The sequence below is a fragment of the Myotis davidii genome, unplaced genomic scaffold (genome assembly GCF_000327345.1).
Source record: "Myotis davidii unplaced genomic scaffold, ASM32734v1 scaffold9, whole genome shotgun sequence".
NCBI lineage: Eukaryota > Metazoa > Chordata > Mammalia > Chiroptera > Vespertilionidae > Myotis > Myotis davidii.
Window position 1 is genome coordinate 58,431 of NW_006299435.1, and position 22,447 is coordinate 80,877.

At 43.9% G+C, this 22,447-nt stretch overlaps 1 protein-coding gene across 1 annotated transcript in view; it reads left to right on the plus strand.

Annotated features, from left to right (window-relative positions):
* The window catches only part of LOC102754027 (kalirin-like), a 131,497-nt gene that overhangs the window by 37,378 nt on the left and 71,672 nt on the right, over positions 1 to 22,447 (plus strand). The window contains exons 5-9 of the mRNA XM_006775021.2: positions 373 to 539; positions 7,284 to 7,403; positions 13,398 to 13,616; positions 16,884 to 17,033; positions 19,389 to 19,503. Of these exons, the coding sequence (XP_006775084.1) occupies positions 373 to 539; positions 7,284 to 7,403; positions 13,398 to 13,616; positions 16,884 to 17,033; positions 19,389 to 19,503 (771 nt within the window). The remainder of the gene's footprint in view (positions 1 to 372; positions 540 to 7,283; positions 7,404 to 13,397; positions 13,617 to 16,883; positions 17,034 to 19,388; positions 19,504 to 22,447) is intronic.

A 22,447-nucleotide genomic window follows, 5' to 3' on the forward strand; every position in this document is an offset into this window, starting at 1 on the left:
TTTACCATCCAGAGGCTGGCTTGTGAATACTCTGGGTGTTGGCAAATCCCCCCTCAGAGACTGCTGGGTGCTGTCTTGTCTGGGGATGGACTTCCAGAGAACCAGCTCTCTATAATACCAGTCGATATAAGGAGCTGCCCATCTGTTGAATAGTCCCAGGCAAAGGACCAGTTAACCCAAAAGAGATGCCATGTGGGAGCATCCCAGACAAAGCCCTTTATGGCCGTCTGTCCAATTTCACAGACGGATGCATAGTAGTTGGGAGGGTGCTGATAATGGCCATTTCTGAATTCCAGCTTTCATATGAATATTGAATGAAATGTAATCTTTATGGTACTACCTGGCTTTTAATTGTTTATTTTTTAAAATCAGGAATTGAGTTAATCTGTGAGAAAGACATTGATCTGGCAGCTCAGGTGCAAGAGCTACTGGAGTTCCTCCACGAGAAGCAGCATGAGCTGGAGCTCAATGCGGAGCAGACGCATAAGCGGCTCGAGCAGTGCCTCCAACTGCGGCACCTCCAGGCTGAGGTCAAGCAGGTGAGCCTGGCTCCTCCACCTTCCACTCAGGCTTCCCACCCGGGCTTCCCAACGGGGCTGGACCTGCTCCTCGTATGGAGTGAGGCAGACAGAGCCACAGGTGTAACCAGAACTCAGAAATAGATATGTGAAGGAATGGTTATATTAGCTTCTGAAAGCTTGGCTGCCATCTATTGGATCTGACAAGCAGGTCTAAGGGTCCAGTGGCCCAAACAAGAAATGCATGATTCCTCTTTCATAACAATCTAAAGAGAGCATTCCTGAGTTGCCCTCAGTCACTGAAGGTTTTTCTCTTCCTTTGCATCCCCAATCCTGGCATACAGTTCATGGGAAATAGAAATCCTTTATTGATAAGTATATGGAGCCTTTAGAGCTAGGTTGATTAATTTGGGGCCTCTGTGTGCCTAGTGTAGTCCCTGTCACATAGCTGATAGTCAATACGTGGTAGCAGTTGCCATCATTCTTTTCAGTGTGGTTCCGATAACATTTTCTTACCACAATAAAGTCAATTTTAAAAAGGAAAAAGGGTCCTTATCTATATGAGATATGATACTAGCCATTTTTCTAAGGACATACCCAGGTCTCTAGGAATCTCTAGGGACATATAGTGACCAATGGCACATTTAAAAAATACTACATATTTTACCCTTATGTACACTGACTGCTAGAGGTTTTAGATTTAAATCTATTAATGTACCCCAGGGAACAGAAACATCATATTTGATTTAATGATTGCTTGGTCCCTTGGAGTCAGGGTAGTCCTTGCTATATTCCTTAGTTATAACATTGTTATTTATTAAAATGGACAAAAGTATCTTCTGTGCTCCCCTTCTCCCCCAGTCAGTGCTCAGCCAGAGCCCACACATGCTGTGCTAAAGATTCCCCACTGAGCCCCAGGCAAGACCAGATCACAGTGCTACCATCCAGGTCGTTTTCCGCGTAGTTGCACTGGGAACCTGCGTGGCTCTCTGGAGAGAAATGTTATTCACGGGGACATGGTGGGAATCCCGGCAGGCCCAGAGCAGTGAGGAGAATACAAATCAGACACTCTTGGCAGTAATGATAGTACTTTCTTTCAAATGAGAAGTATTTTTTCATTCGTGATCTCATTATAGGTGAACAAGCCTTGGGGGGAAGTGGTGTATGTTTACTTCACAAATGAGGAAACTGAGGTACCATAGGATTAGTGCTCCTGGGGCCTCTTGACCAACTCAAGCTAAAACTTGCACCCAGGCCTCCTAAATCCAGGGCCCTACAATATGCCTCTGCAAGACCCCACGCCCACCCTGGGGTTTCTGGGGAAAGAGAAAGAAGCCCTGCAGCAGCATGCAGTCTGGGTTTTCTTGGCCGCAGCAGCATTACACTAAATCGCCCGCCACAGGTGTGATTTACAGCTGGCAGCGAGGTGGCACCTGCCCACTCACTCAGCGGGCTCCAGAGGTCATGGGGTCCTCTGCTCTGCATGCTGTTATCCCTGTCAGTGGACGGTGGCAGGGACGATCATCCGAACAAAACAGAGCAGATGAAAATTATTTCTATTTGACTTTAAAATGAATCTACTTTTGCTTTTGTTCCTGGTTTTTCACTTATTTATTGTTTTGCTCCAGCATTAATAGGGTAGAGCCGACACCCTAATTATGTTTTTTTGTGACTGATACGAAAATGGAAATGAATGTTCATCCTCCAAGTATACATCCTGTGTAGAATGGGGAGCTGGGACGATGATAACACAGTTTGTCAAATGGGAAAGTGAAACATCTATCTATGAATAATTCAGGCTTGACGAATGTCTGTATACATTTGCATTCAGTATTGTATGAGTTGGAGAACCAAAGCAGAACCCTCCTATGGGGCTGAGGAAACCCCGTCTCCCGCCATGCTCAGAATGACACACAGTGGGGCTGGAGTTCCAGATGGGGCTGGATTGCTCGCATCAGAATTTAGGGAAACTGTGGGGGCCTTTGCAAAGGACAGCGGCCTTGTGGGTGACCAGGGACTGCTGTTCGGTCCAGACACCATGCCTCATTAGACAGACTTATTTTACTTGTCTAGGCAAGGCTCTTTCTCTAGAGAGTTGTCTGGTCCTGTTCAGGGCAGGCATTTGCGTTTGATGGAAGTTGGTGGAGCAGGAAATATTGATTCGGAAGCTGTCAACACTTGGAAAGAGAGAGTTAATTTAGATGTCAGTATTGATCAACGGGGCTACATTTAGACACCAGCTTGAGAGTTTTCTTTTGAATATACTCTCAAAAAAAGAAAAGAATAAAAGGAAAAGGACATTTAATGGAAATGCCATCAATGGGGACAGAAAGGGAGAGGACAACAATGTGTTATTATACCGCTCTGTCGTTGAGCTCTCAGAGAAGAAAGGTTGAGATGTGGCCATCATAACCTTAAGTGTTGTTACGTCACAGTTACATGAAACTGAAGCTTTGAGGGGGACGATGCCACAGACATTAGACTGAAAATTATTTTCAAGTGTTCAGGACAAAGGAAATTGGCTAATGCAACTGATTTTTTTCTTAAGGGGTTACCTAGGACTTCGTATGTAAGATAAATGGCCCGAATACCTCCAGAAAGATGTTGAGTCTTAAAGGGAAACCACTTTCCTGATTACAGCCCATGGTCCAGGGCCCCAGACCACCCAGATGCCCCCTTTCTTCTAGAAAAGTCATTCAGATTTTTCTCCAGACCCCACAGAATGCTCTGATTGCTTTCCAGGAAAATTGCTACTCTGGTAAGGATGACCTCACATTTATTAGATAATTCAGGAAGATTTGAATAGCCCATTTAATGGGCATAAAACTAAATGAATTTCCATATGTATTCCTAAAGAGCAGTGCATTTAGCAGAAAATAGGCCAAAATTGATTTATAAGATTTGGGGGTTCTAAGCAATTGGGGAAAGAAACCACATGTATTTGTCTACTAAAGATACTGACTTAGATCTGCCCTGTGGGGCAAATACTGGCCAAAATTTGCATACTGTCAAGATGGACATTCAAAACAAAGGAGAAAAATATTATCCTGTTCTCATATTCCTGTTGAGAATATTGTGTTCAATTGGGTTCACTATACGTCGAACTTAGAAAAGAGTTGGAATAAATCCAAAAAAGAGGCAACCAATATCCATTTCTCTCAAAGTGGCGATAATGAAGAAGGCACATGGTCATGGCCTATAAAATCATGATGGATGAACCCATACAGTCTCAAACATCGTGAATCTTTAGGACTAAGAAACATTGAAAGTATGAGAGGCTCCCAGTTACCATCTGAGGGACTGATGGTTTCCCTGTGGCTGGGGTTTCAGAAGTGGCTGTGTCTCGTGATGATATCTGCAGTCGCAGACCTCGGAGTCAATGGCTTTGAGTGCAACCTCACAGACTTATTGTCATCATGACCTAGAGAACACAGCCATGTACCTGCAGCTTCCTCAGCCCACGTGGTGGCAGGGTCCACCTGCCCAGCTTGGATGGCTTCCTCGTTTGTGGACATCCACATCCAGTTAACTAAACAAGTCTCCTAACCCAGTTAGCTGAGCTTTCTTGGCCTGAGGAAGCAATAGATCTCCATTTCTGTCCCCTCTCTCAGCTCTGACTGAGCCCCCAAGCATCCATACTCTTTCAATCCCTCATTTCTGGAAGCTAAGTTCTCTGGGACACTATGGTTATAGGGGCAGTCCCAGAATGTTGAAAGAAGTATGGAATGATAGGGCTCAAAGTGACCTTCAAAGATCATCTAATCTATAGGTAGACTGTTGCCTCAGTGATTGATCAGCATAAAATGTTCACTTGATGGATTATATGTTATGGTTGGCAAAGTACTTTCACATTAATTATTTTATTTCATATTTGCCCTGTGACTTAAGCAAGCAAGGGGTTACCATTTTACAGGAAAGAAAACTGAGCCTCAGAAAGATGAAATGTTTTCAAACTCACACAGCTCAAGATTGGTAGAACCAACACTTTCTCATTTTTATTATAATATTTCTTCTACTACCTTGTACTCATTTGGATGCTCACCGAAGAGTAAATAACCAACCTTGTGAACCAGGAACACTAAGGACTATAGTAATAGAGAATTACACCAACAAGTATTGTCATTAATCAGAGTACAAAGAATGATGATAACAAAATAGCTAAGATACCTACCTAACATCAGGAGGCCCAGAATACGCCGATAAATACTACAAATACTGGGACAAAAATTAATATTCCCAGACTTTCTCTCTTCTCATTGTGAGAGGTACAAATGAAGAATCATAGCATTACCTAGCTTTGCTCCAGAACTAAAAATGATCACCATCACTATTATCCTGCTATGTTGCATCAACCCTGATTACAGAGGGTGACGATACTGCTATCCTAACCTTACAAATGAGAAAACTGAGACTCAGAGGGTTAGTAACAAAGCCAGGTGTGCTGACTTCAGATTTTGTGCTCTTTCTATACTGTCTCAGTTCTGCTTCTAGGACTAACTCAATCATAGGGATCAGTCTCACCCTGACCGAACCTGAGGATGGATATAAACTGCCATGCATTTTTTTATCTTCCTAAAATCAAGTCTCCCACTTTAAAGTCCTGCATGCCTTTATAAACAGTGTTTGGGAAATCAAAGTGAGCAAGGATGTCAAAGATATGGCATGATTTAATGAAAGAGGTAAAGGCTGGAGACCACAATATTTCTAAATGGAAAAGCTGGTAAATGGGGATCCCACAACCACAGCTACAGCTGATGTTTCAGTTGGCTAAGACTGGAGAGGAACCCTCAGGAGGCCCAGAGGGAATCACATTGCCCCTCAAGCATTGATTTGTGATGTATGTGGAGAAAATGTTTCTCTGACACCCTCAGATGAATCTTGAACCAAGCAAAACGCAATGAATCATGGCAGAAATGAACATTGAGAGCTCCATTTTGCAAAAAGATGAAGCATTTGGAGCACACAATCCGTGTATGCCTCCACCCAAACTTACAGGCAGCTTTCGGAAGTCATTCGCCCCTCGAGCCTGGCAGCCATAGTACACCAGTGGCATCAGAGATTTCACACATACACTCTGAGCAGTTATTTCCTGCAGCTATTTGCTGTACAATAGTTGTACCTCATCCACAATCTTCCAGACCGGCCATGAATTAACATCTCAATCCAGAGAGCCCTGCTTCAGCGGGATGTCTGCCCCCGTGTTATCCATGCATGATATGGCACCAGTCATTGTCTGCCCGAGGAGGACATTGGCAAAATGTCTATGAGGGTTATGGCCTAGGAAACCAGGCTGAGTATTTTTCTAATTGTTTAACATGAAGAAGTTGAGAGGAGAAAGTAATATTCTGAAACAGATTGTGGTGACTTCTGTTTGTGTGGAAGTGACAGATATGTGGTATTTACTGATTTTGACATTTCAAAAGAATTTTTTCTCCAATAAAACTCTCAGATTTCCTAATAAAGAAAACATTTGGCAATTCGCTGGTGACCAGACACAGGTAGATTTTCAAGGCCTGATTCTTCCAGGTTGATTATTCGCGCTAACACTATCAGCTGGATAATTGCACATGCCCATTTCACCTAGGACTGTCTAGACCAGTGGTTCTCAACCTTCCTAATGCAATGACCCTTTAATATAGTTCCTCATGTTGTGGTAACTCCCAACCATAAAATTATTTTCATTGCTACTTCATAACTGTAATGTTGCTACTGTTATGAATCATAATGTAAATATCTGATATGCAGGATGTATTTAGGTGACCCCTGTGAAAGGGTGGTTCGACCCCCAAAGGGGTCGCGACCCACAGGTTGAGAACCACTGTTCTAGACGGTGTCAGGTGTTTCTCCTTCTACGCTAATATTCCCTTGCTGAGGACTAATTAAGGTCACCTAGAAGTTTTACTCAGCTGAGTCCTAGCCTCTAAATCAATTATAACTTACTCTCCCTTTTTCTAATGTTCCCATTATGGATTATTTACACTATTTTGCTTGTTTTCTTTCTCCTCCTTCCTCCTCCCTCCTTTGGGTTGCTTATCTGCCAAAGCTCAAGCCCGTCTGCCTTGGCTATTTTGCAAGGCATGGGAGGTTGGACCCACTCCTTAGGTGTGACCTGGGTGTTCGCCATAGGTAATCCCTCACTCTTTCAGAAACTTTACTGCATACCCATCATATGCTGGATACTGTGCTGGGCACTATACGAGATGAAAATGTGACTAATAGAATACTCTGCTCTTCTGGAAGTTGACCTTTTAAGGGGAGAATTGAAACATAGGTTGGAATAATTGACCAAAGGCAGCCTGAGGTGAGTGCCACAAAGGTGGTATGTGCCAAATGGTACGGCTGTGCTAGGTGACCAAGAGGTCCTTTCTAATGGGAGTGACTAGGTTGGTAGATTTCAAGACGTTATTACCATTTAAAATGGGCCTTTAAAAAAGAAAAGGGTACCAACAGAGGGAGTTTATTTATACCATTTTGTGTTCCAGGAGGAACTTCAGAAATGGACATACAATGCAGTCAGATAAAGTAATGTTTAAATTAAGTGGGTGAGAAAATCAGGACAGAGACATGATAAAGGTAGGAAAGGATATATGAAGCTGGGAATGAGGTTGGTCCTTAAGGTAAGATTAGGAAGATGACCAACTTAATTATCCAGACCCATCCTGTGGGTGGCAGATAGTGAGCTCTCTGACTGAAGGGACCATCAGAGGCCACAGCTCTGGGGAAGTTGCGAAGGCCGTTCACCTGTGCTCCTGTCCGACTCCCTAGGTCCTGGGATGGATCCGCAATGGGGAGTCGATGCTGAACGCCAGCCTGGTCAACGCCAGCTCCTTGTCTGAAGCAGAGCAGCTGCAGCGGGAGCACGAGCAATTCCAACTGGCCATCGAGGTAACACCCACATCTGGCTGCACCGCCCTCCCCTCCCTTCTGTTCTGTGGTTCAAGTGGGACAATTTCTCATATGTGGGTGTCCCTTTATGTAACGAAGCCCTCACTGTTCCTAGTAAATGGTCCAGGGTGTCTCCCTACTCTCCAGGAATTGATGGAGAAGCCAATGCAGGATTTACGCCCCCTAACCCTCCCAAGGAGACCTGGTTTTCGAACTCAAGTATTCACACTACAAACATGGATTTGCTTTCTTTCTAATTGGTACCTTTAACCTTCAAGCCCCCTGGTGCGTTGAGTTTTTTATTCCTTGTGGACTATGCACCATGTGAGAAATGTAAAGGTCACACAGAATTGAGGATGAACAAGTGAAAGCGTCATTAGTAAATTAGGATTCCGTGTTAAACGCTTAGTTTACATGTAAGGTTGATTCCATTGTCAGATTCGGCCTTTTTACAAGAACAGCGATCACAGGAGCAGACAGCGCTGGATGGTTTGCTCCACTGAGAGTAGTTGTTCAGTGAAGCTGCTTTAAAATAAAACTCCACTTATGATCATCTAATATAAGTCTTATCTTGCTTTAAATAATACCTTTAATGATCTTTTCTGCTGGAACATTATCCTTCCCAAAGAGACTTGAGCTGATTGCTTTAGTGTGGTGTTAGGGAAAATGGTAGGAAATGAGACATGGGAATGATATTAAAATAAAATAAGCTCAATACCAATGGGAAAAGAGATAAAGAAGGAAAACGTCAAAGACATTCATTACTTATGGTTCAGCATAAATTTTGACCCACTTCTGAGTGTGTTACAAATGCAAAGTGTTATCTTCTACAAAAAATTATTGTTACTAAGAATTTTCTACTACAGTGATACAATTTTAACTGTTCATGCCAATAAGTATATGGTTAATACAGTAATCCAGTTGATTGCTACTCATTTTTAAACTAGTGGTTGATTTATTTCAACCATTTAATTTTCTAAAAACCATCTTATACGTGTAAAAATAGCATGAACATGAATGGCATGTTTCTATAAGATTTCTGATATATTCTCAGGAACAGCTGCTAGAACTAGGATACTGTTTGGGATTTAAGATTGTAAAATATACTGTATATTACCCACACCGTATGGGCACAAATAATTTTCTAGGGAAGAACTAACCAGAAGAGAGAAGTTTTATTATCGCTAGCTGTCTCTGTGGCATTTTACTGGCATGCCCACACATGAGAGGCTGGGAACTATTTACCTTAAAGAAAAAGTCAGGACTGGGGATTCAGTTAAGAATCAGGCACCCAGTAGATAAGGCCTGGGGAGAGGAGCAGTGTGGAGAACGAAGGTTTGCCAGTCAGACCGGAGGAATGCCATCAGGCTGGGAGGGATGCTGGGCAGGAGCAAATGGCTCTTGGCCATACCTCCTCCTTGTTTATATTGCATGTGAAGGTTTACGTGCCTGGCAGGTAATTCAATTTTAAGTCCCTTAATCAGATGTTGGGAAAGTAAAACCGAATGTCATGACACACTTGAGCATCTCAATGAGCTAGTGGAAAATAGGGGGTAAAAGCATTTGCAATGCTATCTAAATGACTAACTCTGTCATGACTTGCATACACATCATGTGCTAATTGGTGGTAGATGCCGTTGCATCCTTACAGAAGGAAGGCTCACTAAGCATAGATGTCTCTTAATTGCTTGGGTGCAACTTGTTCAGATGTTCTTGGAATTGATGTTGAGCTAGAGGCCCTTGTAGAGTTTGCCTATGGTTTCAGGAGGACATGGCAGAGCAGATAGGATTTCTGGAAGATCTTGGGGATGCAGGATAGGCAGGGTCTGTAGCATGGCTAGAATAACGATGAGAACAGAACCAGAATTTCAAAGTACACTCCTCCTTCAGGTGGCCTTGTGCTTCTCTCTAAACATGTCCGTTTAGTAGTACAGCGGGTTCTGCATGGGGGGACTATACCATGGATGATTTAAGCACTTTGAAAGCAGATCTAACTAGTCTGGTTTGGCTTAACCCATTCTGTTGGTGTTACCGGAAGCCTTTACAATGATTGCTGATAGGGAGCATAATTTGACTTCTTGGGCCTCAGAAGGAACCCTGGATTCCAGAAAGGAAAATAAAATAGCTGTAGGTAGGGTGACCATTTAGTAATTTATTGCTAAAATAGAGACATTTTTAAGAGTGAAGGAGGGAAATATTTATAACTAAGCCAGAAAACAGGCATATACAGAACTATCCTGGGCAAACCAGAATTTGCTCACCCTCGCCTGGGTGGCCTCATCAGTTTGAAGGTTTTGGTCCCACAAAAGGAGGTCAGAATTTTTACCTGAAGTGGCCTTGGTTTCAGGAACACTCCCCAGAGCCATTCAGAACAGAGAGTAGTAGACAGTGCATACAGAAGCATAGTTTTATCAGCAAACCTGGATTATTGTGTGATAGTATCCAAGATGTGTGGCTGATGTGCTTTCAAAGACTGTGAACACCATAGAGAAAAACTTGATTTTAAATTCCATTTTTATTTTAAATCCTCTTACACATGTCAAGCTTAAGCATTATGGTAGACTGAGTTAAGTAATAGTGATCCAGTAGTTCTAACTGGTTAATAAACTCAGTTGATATGGTTCCATTTTCTTCCATGTTCTGCTACTAAATATTAACATCTTTGATAATCCATGTCTTAAAGATATAGCAATCAATAGGATTAGATAAGAAGAAATAAAAGCAAAATAATTACTCAGACCTAGCAATGCAAAGGGTTGTCATATGTCATGTACATAAGAGTTTATCATTTTGGAAATTACAGGAGGAAAGGGTTCCCAGGACTATTAGATGATAATGAATTTTAGGATAAACAAGAGGATTTATTACATAGCATAAATTACAGGAAAATTAAAGTTATTCCTCCTCTGTCAGAGAAAAAGACATAATAACAGGTTCATGATGACAATTATATGCTGGTTTCATATACTGAGGGGAGGCCAGATAATTATCATAATTGCTAAATGACTTGGTGGGCCCTTCCTCTAAATGAGACACTGTAGATGTAGATACCATTCCGATTGCTCAAGATGTGATGTGATATAGTGGAAAGGACATAGGTTTGGGAATAGATCAGACCTGAATCTTATTTCTGGTTTTATAACTTCCTTGGTTGTACAGTTTTGGGCAAGTCATTTAACCAGCCTGAGCCTTAGTTTCTTACTCTGTGAAAAGGGAATAGTAATATTTACCTGGGTGGTGTCATGAGAACTAGGAAAGCACATGCATAAGCACAGTGCCTAGCACAGAGTACACGCCTGGTTAAATGACAGCTATTCAAGTGAGTTTTTAAATAGTCCTTGCCTGAGAGTTCCACAGAATAAGTAAGGAAAATGAGCCAAGGGTTGGACAAGTGATATAGTTCAGAAGAGGGTAGTTTTGGTGACGCTCAGGCTGTCTGGAAAGGCCACTTTGAAGGAGGTCAGAGGAGTGTCAAAGGGTGACAGGAACATAGATGGGGAGAGGCTAAGGGGTGTTCATTACAGGCAGGAAGACTGAAGACAGCAAAAACAAAAAGGGTATGGTGTGTTTTCAAAGCGTGTTTGTAAGGAAATAGGAGGTGATAATGGCATGGAAGTTATTAGGACCACATTTTGAAGCTTTAAATGACTTGGTCGCCCTAGCTGGTTTGGCTCAGTGGATAGGGTGTCAGCCTATGGACTGAAGGGTCCCGGGTTCGATTCCGGTCAAGGGCACATAGGTTGCAGGCTCGATCCCCAGTAGGGGGCGTGAAGAGGCAGCCAATCAATAATTCTCTCTCATCATTGATGTTTCCATTTATCTCTCCCTCTCCCTTTCTTTCTGAAATCAATAAAAAATAAATAAATGACATGGTCTAAAGCTTGGGCTTAATTTTCTAGCAATGAGGGAACTACTGAAGACATTTGAATTGAAAGAAGGAAGAGAGGTTTATAGCATAAAATTCAAGTTTTAGTGCTGAAAAGGACATCAGAAATCACTTAATCCAAGCACTTCCTACTACAAAACACGAATCTGTCAGCAATGCAAGGGATGGGTTGAACGGAGTAGACATGGAAGGCAAGATGACTAGGTGGGTGACCAGCACAGCAATCTAGTTAGGAGGTGGTGAGGGCTGGACTGGGATTCGGGGTGAGGAACAGCAGACAAGGTGGTGATGAGATTGTGATGTTAGGTGGCAGAGAGGAGGGCACCGTCCGCAGAATTGGAACATGCCCTGAGAGGACTGTTTTAGAGGAAGAAGGAGTTTAGTTTAGATGTGGAACTCAAGGAGATGTCTCAGAGGAAGGTGGAGGCTGACAGGACAGTAAAAACATCCCCATTTATTGGTGAGGGGTCCTCCTCTCTCTAGAAAGATCTTTCACTGCTTCACTGAGAATGCATCTTTGTAGGCGACTAACTAACATGAGCCGACAGATAGATCCACTGAATCTGTGCTACTGACCTGGGTGAGAGGTGTGGTAGGCAGCTTCCCCTCAGATCCAAAGACAAAGATAAGGGGTCAGGTGTTGAGGTGAGAGATGTAGGCTGGGGAGTTGTTTACAAAGAGGAGAAATGGAAATCAAGGAAAAAGATAAGAGCTCTGCAGAAGTAAAAAAAAAAAAAAAAGAAAGAAAAAAAAGAGGCTGGGCCTTGGGGCACCTCCACATTTAGGAGACAGGAAAAGAAAATGCTGCCAATAAGTAAAACAGAGAAAGAAACCATGGATTTATAGCGGGTCATTTCAGCCCTTTAGTTTACTTTTTCCAGCTGCGTCCAGCAATTAGGAACCCAAGTGCTGATGTGGTCATCAGGCTTGAAGGATGGCTCGGTGGCAAAGCAAGGGAATAAGGGCGTCTAGGCTGCTAGAGGAGGTGGTGCTGACAGAGCTAACACTGGGTACAGATTTCAGAGACAGGGAAGGGAAGCCAGGAGGTGGTTGATAGACTAGAAAAATGAATAGCGCTGTGTGGGTTGCCGTGTGGGATGAGGTGAAGGGGGAGTGGAGGTGAAAAGGAGGGAGGTTGTCCTCACACACAGGGAGTGCAGAAAGGATGTGCTCTTAGGGGCTGTCCTCGCACTGCTGCCCAAGAAGAAGGGCAGAAATAATCCCAGAGTCAGTTACCCGGCCTCTAGCTGATCATTTTCACTGCCAGCTGAGCCACACTTTCATAAAATTGCAAAAGCCAAATTCCTACTGCGCCATTGGGTTGAAATCATCCCAGCAGTTGAGGCCACCCAGTCCTCCAGCCTGGTCTCCCCACCTCCTACAGTTACATGTAAACTCAGAGAATGCAAACCACATTGAGCCTGAATAAGAACGTTTATGTTCTTCTACTATATATATTGTCCTAAAGGCAAACACACATAATGCAGTAATGTGAGGATTATGTGTGGAGCTGAATTGTCTACTGTACTGCTCAGTTCCCTTGGTGAGGTTGCTAGGGGATGGTGTGAGATGCTACTCTTCTGCTTTATTAATCTGCCAAATTTATTCCTTCTACTGCAATCCCTTTCAGCTGATGTTACTGTTTAACATGTTTGCATGTTGGCTCAGATTTCTGTTACATGGGGAATTTTTTGAGCTGTGTTTATTTGATCTGTAAAATGGGATGCATTATGATGAACAATTTTGTGATTAGGTTTGAAAAGGAACTTTAACGTATGAGCCCATCAGAGAGCAGATTTATGCACAACTGTTGTTTCTCCGATTCAGACACTGAAATGTCTTTAAGACCCAGAGTGATGCAAGTAGAAGAGAAAGGAGCAGGGACAGGAGTTAGGGACCTGAGCAGTTAGTTAATGAAAATGTATGATTTTCTTTTTTTAAAATATGCTTTGAACAATGATGTAATTGTCATCGTGACAAAATGTTTGAATCAGTCATTTAAAGCTCTTTAACTTCTCTGCATCTTTCCACTCACGCCTCACTCCACCCCCTCCCATACCACGCCTGGGTCGTTCCCACGGACCTTTCTCTCCTCCCCTTGTGCCCAGTCCCTCTTTCATGCCACTTCCTTGCAGAAGACGCACCAGAGCGCCCTGCAGGTGCAGCAGAAAGCTGAGGCGCTGCTGCAGGCCGGCCACTATGACGCAGACGCCATCCGGGAATGTGCGGAGAAGGTGGCCCTCCACTGGCAGCAGCTCATGCTGAAGATGGAAGACCGGCTGAAACTGGTCAATGCCTCTGTGGCCTTTTACAAAACCTCTGAGCAGGTGAGGGAAAGGGCTGGGGGATGTGTGAGGCTGAGAGTGACACAGGATTGTTTTCTGCCTCACACTGCCAATCTGCGGTACCTACCACAGCAAGAAGCCAGTCCTCTCAGTACTAACCTTTGAGATGAGGAAAATGATTTGTGGCTTCCTTATAATGCTTTCCATTTAGAGAAGTGGACCGTGTGATTTGCTTCTATAAATTTCTCAGACTCCTTGGATCTAGCTGTTGAAATAGAAATGCTAGATTGGAGTGGAATATTAGTCCGCTATTGCCACAATAATGCTGTGTAACAAATCACCCCAAAATTCTGTTGTATAAAACAATAAGCATTCATTTCTTTTGCATAAGTATCTGGAGCTCAGCTGGTCTTGGCTGAGCTTGGTGGAGCTGGCTCCAAGCTGCAGACTGGGACTAGATCTGTTCCCATGTCTCTTATCCTCCTTGCCCAGCAGCTACTTGGGACACATTTAGGGCAAAAGGCAGAAGTGCAAGAGCCCCAAATCTTCTATGAAAGTGCCCTTCAAGTCTCTGCTTATGTCACATTCTCTAGCATCCTTTTGGCCAAAACAAGTCATATGGCCAAGCCAACATCAATAACGCAGAGAAATATGTACCTCCCATGAAAGTTGGAAAAGGACAATTTGCTGAACGTAATCTCATCTACCACAATCAGGCACCATGCGCTGCTTGAAAACATAAAGTTCTGTTACTCACAGGGCTCCCAGTCTAATGGGGGAAACAAGGCTCCCTGTCATTGAGAGCTATGAGCCTACTGGCAGGATGGTGTCGCTGTGGGAGAAAAGGCAGGGTCATAAAGATGCAGACCCATTACCACTACATCTGTTCAGCAATATGCACAAGAGCTAAGAGGATTTTTGAATGATTTGGGTGCTGTTAGGGAATTCTTTCTATGAAATAGAGGTTTCAAACAGAAGTAATTTTATTCCATGTAAAATACTTTCCCTCATTCCAAGTGCTCCCTAGGAGAAATAGATCAGAGAAACGTTCTCTTCTGGGTGGCCATGGGGAAGTGTCGAGGAGCAAAGGCAGCCTGTCTGTGAGAGGGCCCTGCAGCCAGTGTTTCGGTCTCAGTCCTGCCTTCTGTTGCTTCAGAGAGATGATGCCTTCAGAAGTGGGAGCAGCAAAGACGATAAAGAGCTTCCCCAGCCAAAACTGGTTGGGCTCGGTGGATAGAGCGTCGGCCTGCGGACTGAAGGGTCCCGGGTTCGATTCTGGTCAGGGGCATGTACCTGGGTTGCGGACACATCCCCAGTAGGAGATGTGCAGGAGGCAGCTGATCGATGTTTCTCTCTCATCGATGTTTCTAACTCTCTATCTCTCTTCCTTCCTCTCTGTAAAAAATCAATAAAATATATTTAAGAAAAAAAAAAAGAGCTTCCTATAAATTCAACATAGTCCCAATCAGATCCCAGCAAGCTTTTTGATAAAAATTGGTATGCTGATTCTAAGATTTACATACATGGAAATGCAAAGAACCTAGAGTAGCCATAACAACTTTGAAAAGGAAGAGCAAAGTTGAAGGAGTTACACCAGCTGATCGTGAGACTTGCCCTAAAGCTGCAGTGATCAAGCAGAATGGTGCTGGGTGTAAGGATAGACTCCATGGAACAGAATAGAGGTTCCAGGAGTAGACCCACAACTATATAGTCAGTTAATTTTGCACAAAGAATTAATTTAATAAAGTCTTTTTAAAATTCTTTATTGTTTAAAGTATTACATGAGTCTCCTTTTCCTCCCCATTGACCTCTCCCCTACCACCCCGACCCCAAGCACAAGCCCTCACCCCCACCCCCCACTGTCTATGTCGATTGGTTTTGTCATATGCATGCATACAAGTCCTTTGGTTTTAAACAGATGATTCTGGACAACTGAATATTCATATAAAATGAGGCTAATCCCTCTCTACTATCATACACAAATTTTAATTTGAGATGTATCAAGGTACTAAAGAGGTCAGAGCACTAGATTAAGAATCAGGAAATTTAACCCTGAACTAATGTTGCTAAAGGTCACTTTATCTCTCAAGAAATCTGTTTCTCTGCCTATTAAACTAAAGGATTTATGCTTTATAATCTTTTCAGCTTTCAAACTGATTGGTTTTAAGTCCAATACTATCACAGGACAGGTGTCAAGTACTCTTTTTTCTTAGAGTTTTTGAACATATAATGTTTTCTCTCAGGTGTGAGCATCCTGAATGTGTTCCTGCCTTGCCAAGTCAGAGATGGGTGGTGCTGGGGGAGCCAGCTCGAGTTCAGCGACAGGTCTCTCGCGCCTGGGAAGCCTGTTGGCCATGAGGGTGTCCTGCCTGGGACATCTTTCAGCTCAGTTCATAACTCAGTACATGTCCCATCCAGTGCCACACTCTTCATCAGAAAGGATGACTTTCTCAGTCCGAGGAGGCCAAGGATAATAGCCGTTTGCGCCTGCTGCCAAAGCCAAGCAAGCGATCCAAGCCTGCTGAAGGGAAGCACAGAAGCATGAGTTCTATTTCCCACATCCTTCCCTAGGCCCTGACACTCGGCTGCCTAGTCTCCTAACTTTCCCTCCAAGCTCCATTCGAAGCTTTTGTCCTTTTGTTCATTAATAAGGTATTTAATAGCATGGCCTCTGCACTTTCCGAACTGAGAAAGCTCCTTAACTTTCTTTGAGATTAACCCAAATTTGTATCCCTCTGAAGGAAATATACATTTTGTAATAGAAGGCCTGGAGATGTCATTGCCATATGGTAGCATCTTGAGACATTTTTGCTGGGATATTTTTCCATGGGGAGGGGAAAGATAGCATTCATTTATGGTCCATAAGACACAATATATAGGCAACTTCCTTCTTTACCTCTGCTTGAAACTACTTCCTGCAGGGCAATTTCAGATGGTTGGGCACCCTGAGTATCTCCATCAAACCTCATTTTCCTGTACTACCTAATTCACAGAGTTATCATAAAGTTATAGCAATATAATATATATTTTTTAATCCTCAAAAAGTACTAATCTGTCTTAGCCATTGATTATCAGAAGATGATTCCAAAATCCACATCTCAGTCTTGGACTGTCTCCCAAGGTCCAGACGCTGGGTCTCCCTGCCTCCTTCCCTCAGATCCCCAGGGGCACTGCCTGCCCTCAGTCTACAAACTGAACTTAAAATAAAAAAGTGTGCATCTGTGCAGCATTCTCTCTCTTAAAGGTCCTCACAAAACACTTCCCAACTGATTAATTTACTGAGTCTTTTTTCCCCCCACGATTCATTAGGTCTGTAGTGTCCTGGAGAGCTTAGAGCAGGAATACCGGAGAGATGAGGACTGGTGTGGTGGACGAGATAAACTGGGGCCAGCAGCAGAGATCGACCACGTCATTCCACTCATCAGTAAACATCTGGAACAAAAGGAGGCCTTTCTTAAGGTCAGAGCACTTTGTCATCCAAGGTCTGGGACTTTACGCTGTTTTTCTATCTACCATCTCTCTCTCCCTTTCTCCCCCTGTCCCTCCTCCTCCTCTTCCTCCTTCCCTCTCTCTTTCTGTCCCACCCCACTCTCACAAACACTGCGTCACAAGGGCTTTCCATATTCCTGTTTTTCTAGCTTCATATCTGAAAGGGAGTAGTTGTAGAGAAGATATTGGCTGGTTAACTTTAAAAGTCACACTTCAAATATTTCTTTTTTCTCTCAGTACTTTTTGTATACTTAGGCAGTTAGGATATGCCATTACTGCTGGTGCCAGGTTCAGATATCCTGAAATCCCATGGATGTTAATTGAGAAAAATACATACTTTCCCTCAGTTATGTTTGGTTTATTAAAATATTCTTAATTGAAATATATAAACCTAGATATAAAACAATACTAAAATACAAATAATAATATAAAAAAGATTACAATGTAAATCTTTTGTAAATGGATAATACAATATTTAGGGCAAGAATTAAAAGAACTGTAGACATCTTATTTATTTATCAATTTAAAAGTTATCAATTATTGATCACAGTAACACTGCGTAGTCTGCTGCATGAAGAGAGAAATGCCTCGTTTTGTTCCTTTGTTCCTAATAGAGCTCTAGCTTCCCAGGGAGAAGCCCCGGCTGCTCTGAACAGGCTCTCAGTGTGTGGGAGTCCTCCCAGCCCTCTTCCCTCCGGCCTTTGATCTTCGGACGGGTCTTCTGCGCTAAAACTTATCTCAAGGCTCCATTTACTCTCAGATGTCTTGCTTTCATGTTCTGCTTCCTCTCAGGTTTCTGAAAGTACAATAGAGAATTTTTATACCCTGACATATTGCCAATGACTTTCTACAATTCTGTAATTAACTGTCTTTTTTTTTTATTATTAGGAATTTTCTCTACTGGACCACCTCTTTGAGTTTTATTTTTATTCTTTTTTTTTTAAATGGCCTCCCTTGTCCCTCCTCCCATCTAGTTGGTGTCTGCACCTGCATTCAATCAGAACCCCTAGTGATCAGCTCTTACTCATGAGATTCAGTAGAAATTCTTCTATACGGGGCTTAAGATGATTTAAAAAGTCTTCCCTGTCATAAAACACAATTTAAAACAAAACAACTTAAGTAGAGCATATGAAAAATTTTAAATAGAGATATAAAGATAGCTCTTCATAAAATTAAGTGCTTCTTTTTAAGAAGGAAAAACAAAAACACACAAACAAAAAAAACCCTGTTCTGGTTAGATGTTTTTGACGTGCCTACACCTGTAGTTGAGAAAGTGCCTGCTGCTGTGGGGAGTGTGTGCCCAGTGGACGGGACATGGAGCTTTCCATCTGTGTGCATTAGTTGACTATTTGGGATTTCTTGGCTTTGGACCACCCTCCAGCTGTTAAATTCGTGGGCCTCTGGACGGACCCACCAGCAGTCTTTGACCAGAGCTCTCAGAAGCCATTGTTGCTAATGCAGCATTTAGAATATTTTATATTGTGTAATTTGTAGAATAAGATGTTAACTGTACAAAGGTTTTTAAATTGTACAGTTTTGTCTAAAGGTCATTTAATTCTGATAACTGTGGATTAAAAATTAGTGGACTATCATGTATTACTTCTACAACCAGGAAAAAAACACTGCCTTTTAAAAAAATTCAGAACATCTGTGGTCTTGAGAGAAACTAGAAACACTGTCAGTGGACCTAGAGTCTAGCCTTGACTTGCTTCATGACTCCTGCCCTTTTAGGGCCTCAGTCTCCTCTGGGGGTACAACAACCTGGCACACACCTGTCCTCTCTGCCACCCCTGGTAGTGTGGGTCTTACATGGCCAGTATAACAGCTCTTATACCTTTAGGTAGAGAAGTTTATTAGTGTCACTGAGGTGAGGGTTGATTTGATGGACAAATAAAATTTTAAATGTGGGTAATATCCATTTAGACTTGAGATGCATGGTCAATAGGTTTGTTTCCCAAATTTGCTTTCTCAAGTCTAAATTCAACTAATGTTAAAGTGACTTACACCAGTGCTTATGTACGAGGCCTTCTGGGGGCAGAGGAAAACGAGGTTGAGAGGGAAAGTAATACTGACTCAACTTACACTTGGCCGGGGATGGCTGATTTCTGACTTTTATCTGGGGTGGAGAGGGGAGGGGCGCGGGAAGCAGTTCTTTACTCCATGAGAGGGTGGGCCTCTCTCACTGGGACTGGGGTGTCCATGAGCCAGAGTGGCTGCAGGGCTCTGCTCGCCCCTAGCTTCACAAGCCCTTCTCCGGGGTCTTGGGTACCACGCACCTGCTAGTCTGGGACTTATGTGCAGGCGCTTCCCACTTGTCTCCCTCAGGCCTGCACCCTGGCACGGCGGAATGCGGAGGTGTTCCTCAAGTACATCCACAGGAACAACGTCAGCATGCCCAGTGCCGCCAGCCACACTCGGGGACCCGAGCAGCAAGTGAAAGGTCAGTGTGACACCTGCCGGCCCCCAGCCACCTCAGCAGCACGGACCAGAGGCTGTGCCCTTGGTCTTCAGGCAACCTCAGATTTCCTGGGTTTTCTCCTTGGATAAGAAAAAGTTAGATGTGGGATGGCCTGGACGGTGATGATTCATGGGGAATGTGTTAAACAGGCACCAAGATTTAGAATGGAAAAACCATGATACACTTTCACCAAAGCTTTTTCATTTATTTATCTTAGAGGCTAGAGCAGCTCTATCTAATAGAATATTCTGAAATAACAAAAATGGCCTGTACCTGTGCTGCCCAATCTAGAAGCCACACGTTGCATATGGCTGTGGGGCGCTTACAATGTGCCTGGTGCAACTGAGGAACTGAATTTTTACTTGTGTTGAATATTAATCAACTGAAATGTAAGTAGCCACCTGTGGCTAACATATCGAACAGCGCAAGGCTAGAGTATCTTGCAGCCTGGGAATGAGACAAGTTCTAATCCCGGCTTCATTGCTGAAGCTTTTAAAACTCCAGTTTCCTTCTTTAAAATGTGGTCCCAGACCCACAGCAGCAACATCACTTGGGAGCTGTAGGAGCTGATACGGAATCTCAGGCCCCACCTGGATCGAGCGAGGCAACCTGAATTCTAGCAAGAGCTCCCCATCCCACTCCAGCCAGGTGATTGGTGTGCACATGGAATTTAGAGAAGTGCTGGTCTGGATGATCCTTAACATCCCTCTGAATTTATAACATTTATAATTGTATGAAAAAATCAGTAACCTTTAAAAACTAGCTATTCGCTGACCACATTAAGCTTAAATTATCATTGATGGAATTGCTTATTCTGGACCAGATAGAAATTTGCCTTTAAGTAGGTATAGAATTTAACAAATGTTGTCTTGACATAGCAGAGAAATACAACCCTGGAGACTGCGGCTAGGGAATGAACCAAAATTGACCTGGAGTGAGGGAGCGGGCAGCTTGGAGACTACGGAGTTGCCAGGGGAGAGAGGCTGATCTGCTCTAGGAAGAGCCCTTCTCAGAGAGCACAGAGGCGAGGAGATCAGAGGCCAATGGGGAGAATTAATTTTAGGAATCAAAGTCCTCTATGGAGAAGAGGCGAGCCTGTTCCTTTTCCAGGTGTGCTACTGTTTGTGATGGAGCAGCCCTGCGGGTGGCTGGCGTGATGTCACCCTCCCCTTCCTGCACAGTGCAGAGTGGATGTTCAGATTTCCAAATGCAGGTGGCAGCTGGGGGAGACCTGCTGAGTGCAGACACTCCCCCTGTGCCTCGGTGCTGAGAGTGGCAGGCACCCAGAGAGAACCAGGTCACTGCAACTTTGTGGGGGTGAGGGCCGCTTGTTGCCCACAGGAAAGCTTTTAAGAAAGGGCTAAAATGAGTCCTGAAACCCTCTGGGGGTTTTGCCTGATCTGGGTTGTTTCTGTCAGCTGCCATAGAGTGGGCTGCTATGAGCAAAGCTCTGATTAGGAGACAGAAGGACTGAAGAAAACACAGGTTCTCACTCATTGGCCAATTGAAGCTTCCGGCCAAGCAGGGACTACACTCACCCCTGTATCCGTTTCCCTTCCACGGGCTGCCTGCACCCAAAGCAGTGCCACTTAAGGTTTTGTGCAGGAGCAGTTATTGCTGCATAATAATTCGGTGGTACACAGTTGTGGGCATGGACTGCTCAGGTGACTGCATGTTGGCTGGGGTCATCTGTCTTGGCCGGGCTCGGTCGGGCAGTCCTGCTTGAGCTGCAAGTGTGGCTGGTGCAGCTCCTTCCCTGCAGGTCAGATTCTGGCTGCTCCACGTGTGTTAATTCTGGGACCTCGGGGGAGGGGCAGCAGTTACCCAGGAGCACTTCTTATGGTGTCGATGGCAGAGAGGAGAGGCAGGGTCAGTGCACAGCACATTTCAAGCCCCTGCTGAGTGGTATCTTAACAACCCATTTGCCAAAGCAAGCCACATGGCTGACCCTGAGGTCGGGGTGAGAAAATACACATTGTCTCTTCGGGGAGAAACTAAAAAGTTACATGATAGGTATAGATAAGGGGAGAGGGGCCTATGAAGGCTCTTAGCCTGAGGGAGGAGGGACAGATTCTGTCCTTAGAAGACCAGACTTCCAGGGAGCATTCAAAGTTCACAAAACCAGCAGAAGCCTTGGAGTCTGAGCACTGCCACTTGGGTCGGGGCCTTTGCAGAGCACAGTGACTTGTCCTAGAGACCAGGTGGCTACGCACTCAGGGTCTGAAGTAAATAGCTCCCCCCTTTCCATCTGCATGACCCTGGGTGTCACCTATACTCTCTGAACCTCAGGTTCTTCCTCATAGAATGGAGATGCAGCCATCCTGGGGGAGCTCCTGCATCCTGAGGTACCGTGAAAATACAGTGAGGGCTGAATAAACATCAATTTTTCTAAGTAGTCCTATTGTATATTTTATTGGCATCTAGTATAGTTGGCAGCAAGCAGGAGGCAGACAAAAGGCAAAATAAATTTGATTGCTTCAAGCATTGGACATACTATTAAACACTTAGGAAATCTATCCAGGTAGCCAAATGCCCCTGAAACAACAGAGCAAGCTGGGAAATGACTTGGACAAACACCTTCCCGGCCCTCTGTGGTGCTGTACGCCTTGTTCACATCCCCACGCTGAACATCGTTTGAGGTAACATGAGACCGTTCTCAGCGTTTCTCATGATGGAATCCAAAACGACGTGGAAGTTTGGTCCTAGAGGTATGATTCCATGTGGACATGGTTCCCACATGGCTTCCCTTTATGGTTATTTAGAAGTTTTAGAGTTGAGGCTCTGCTGTTCACGTGCTGTGTGCACGGCTCATGTGCAGGGCAGGGGTGTGGCCCATGCCTCAGGTTAGCCATGCAGTGCCAACAGCCCTGAGCCACGGCTCCCTCTCCCCCAGCCTAGAACAGCTGGGATTCTGTCAAGTCCATTC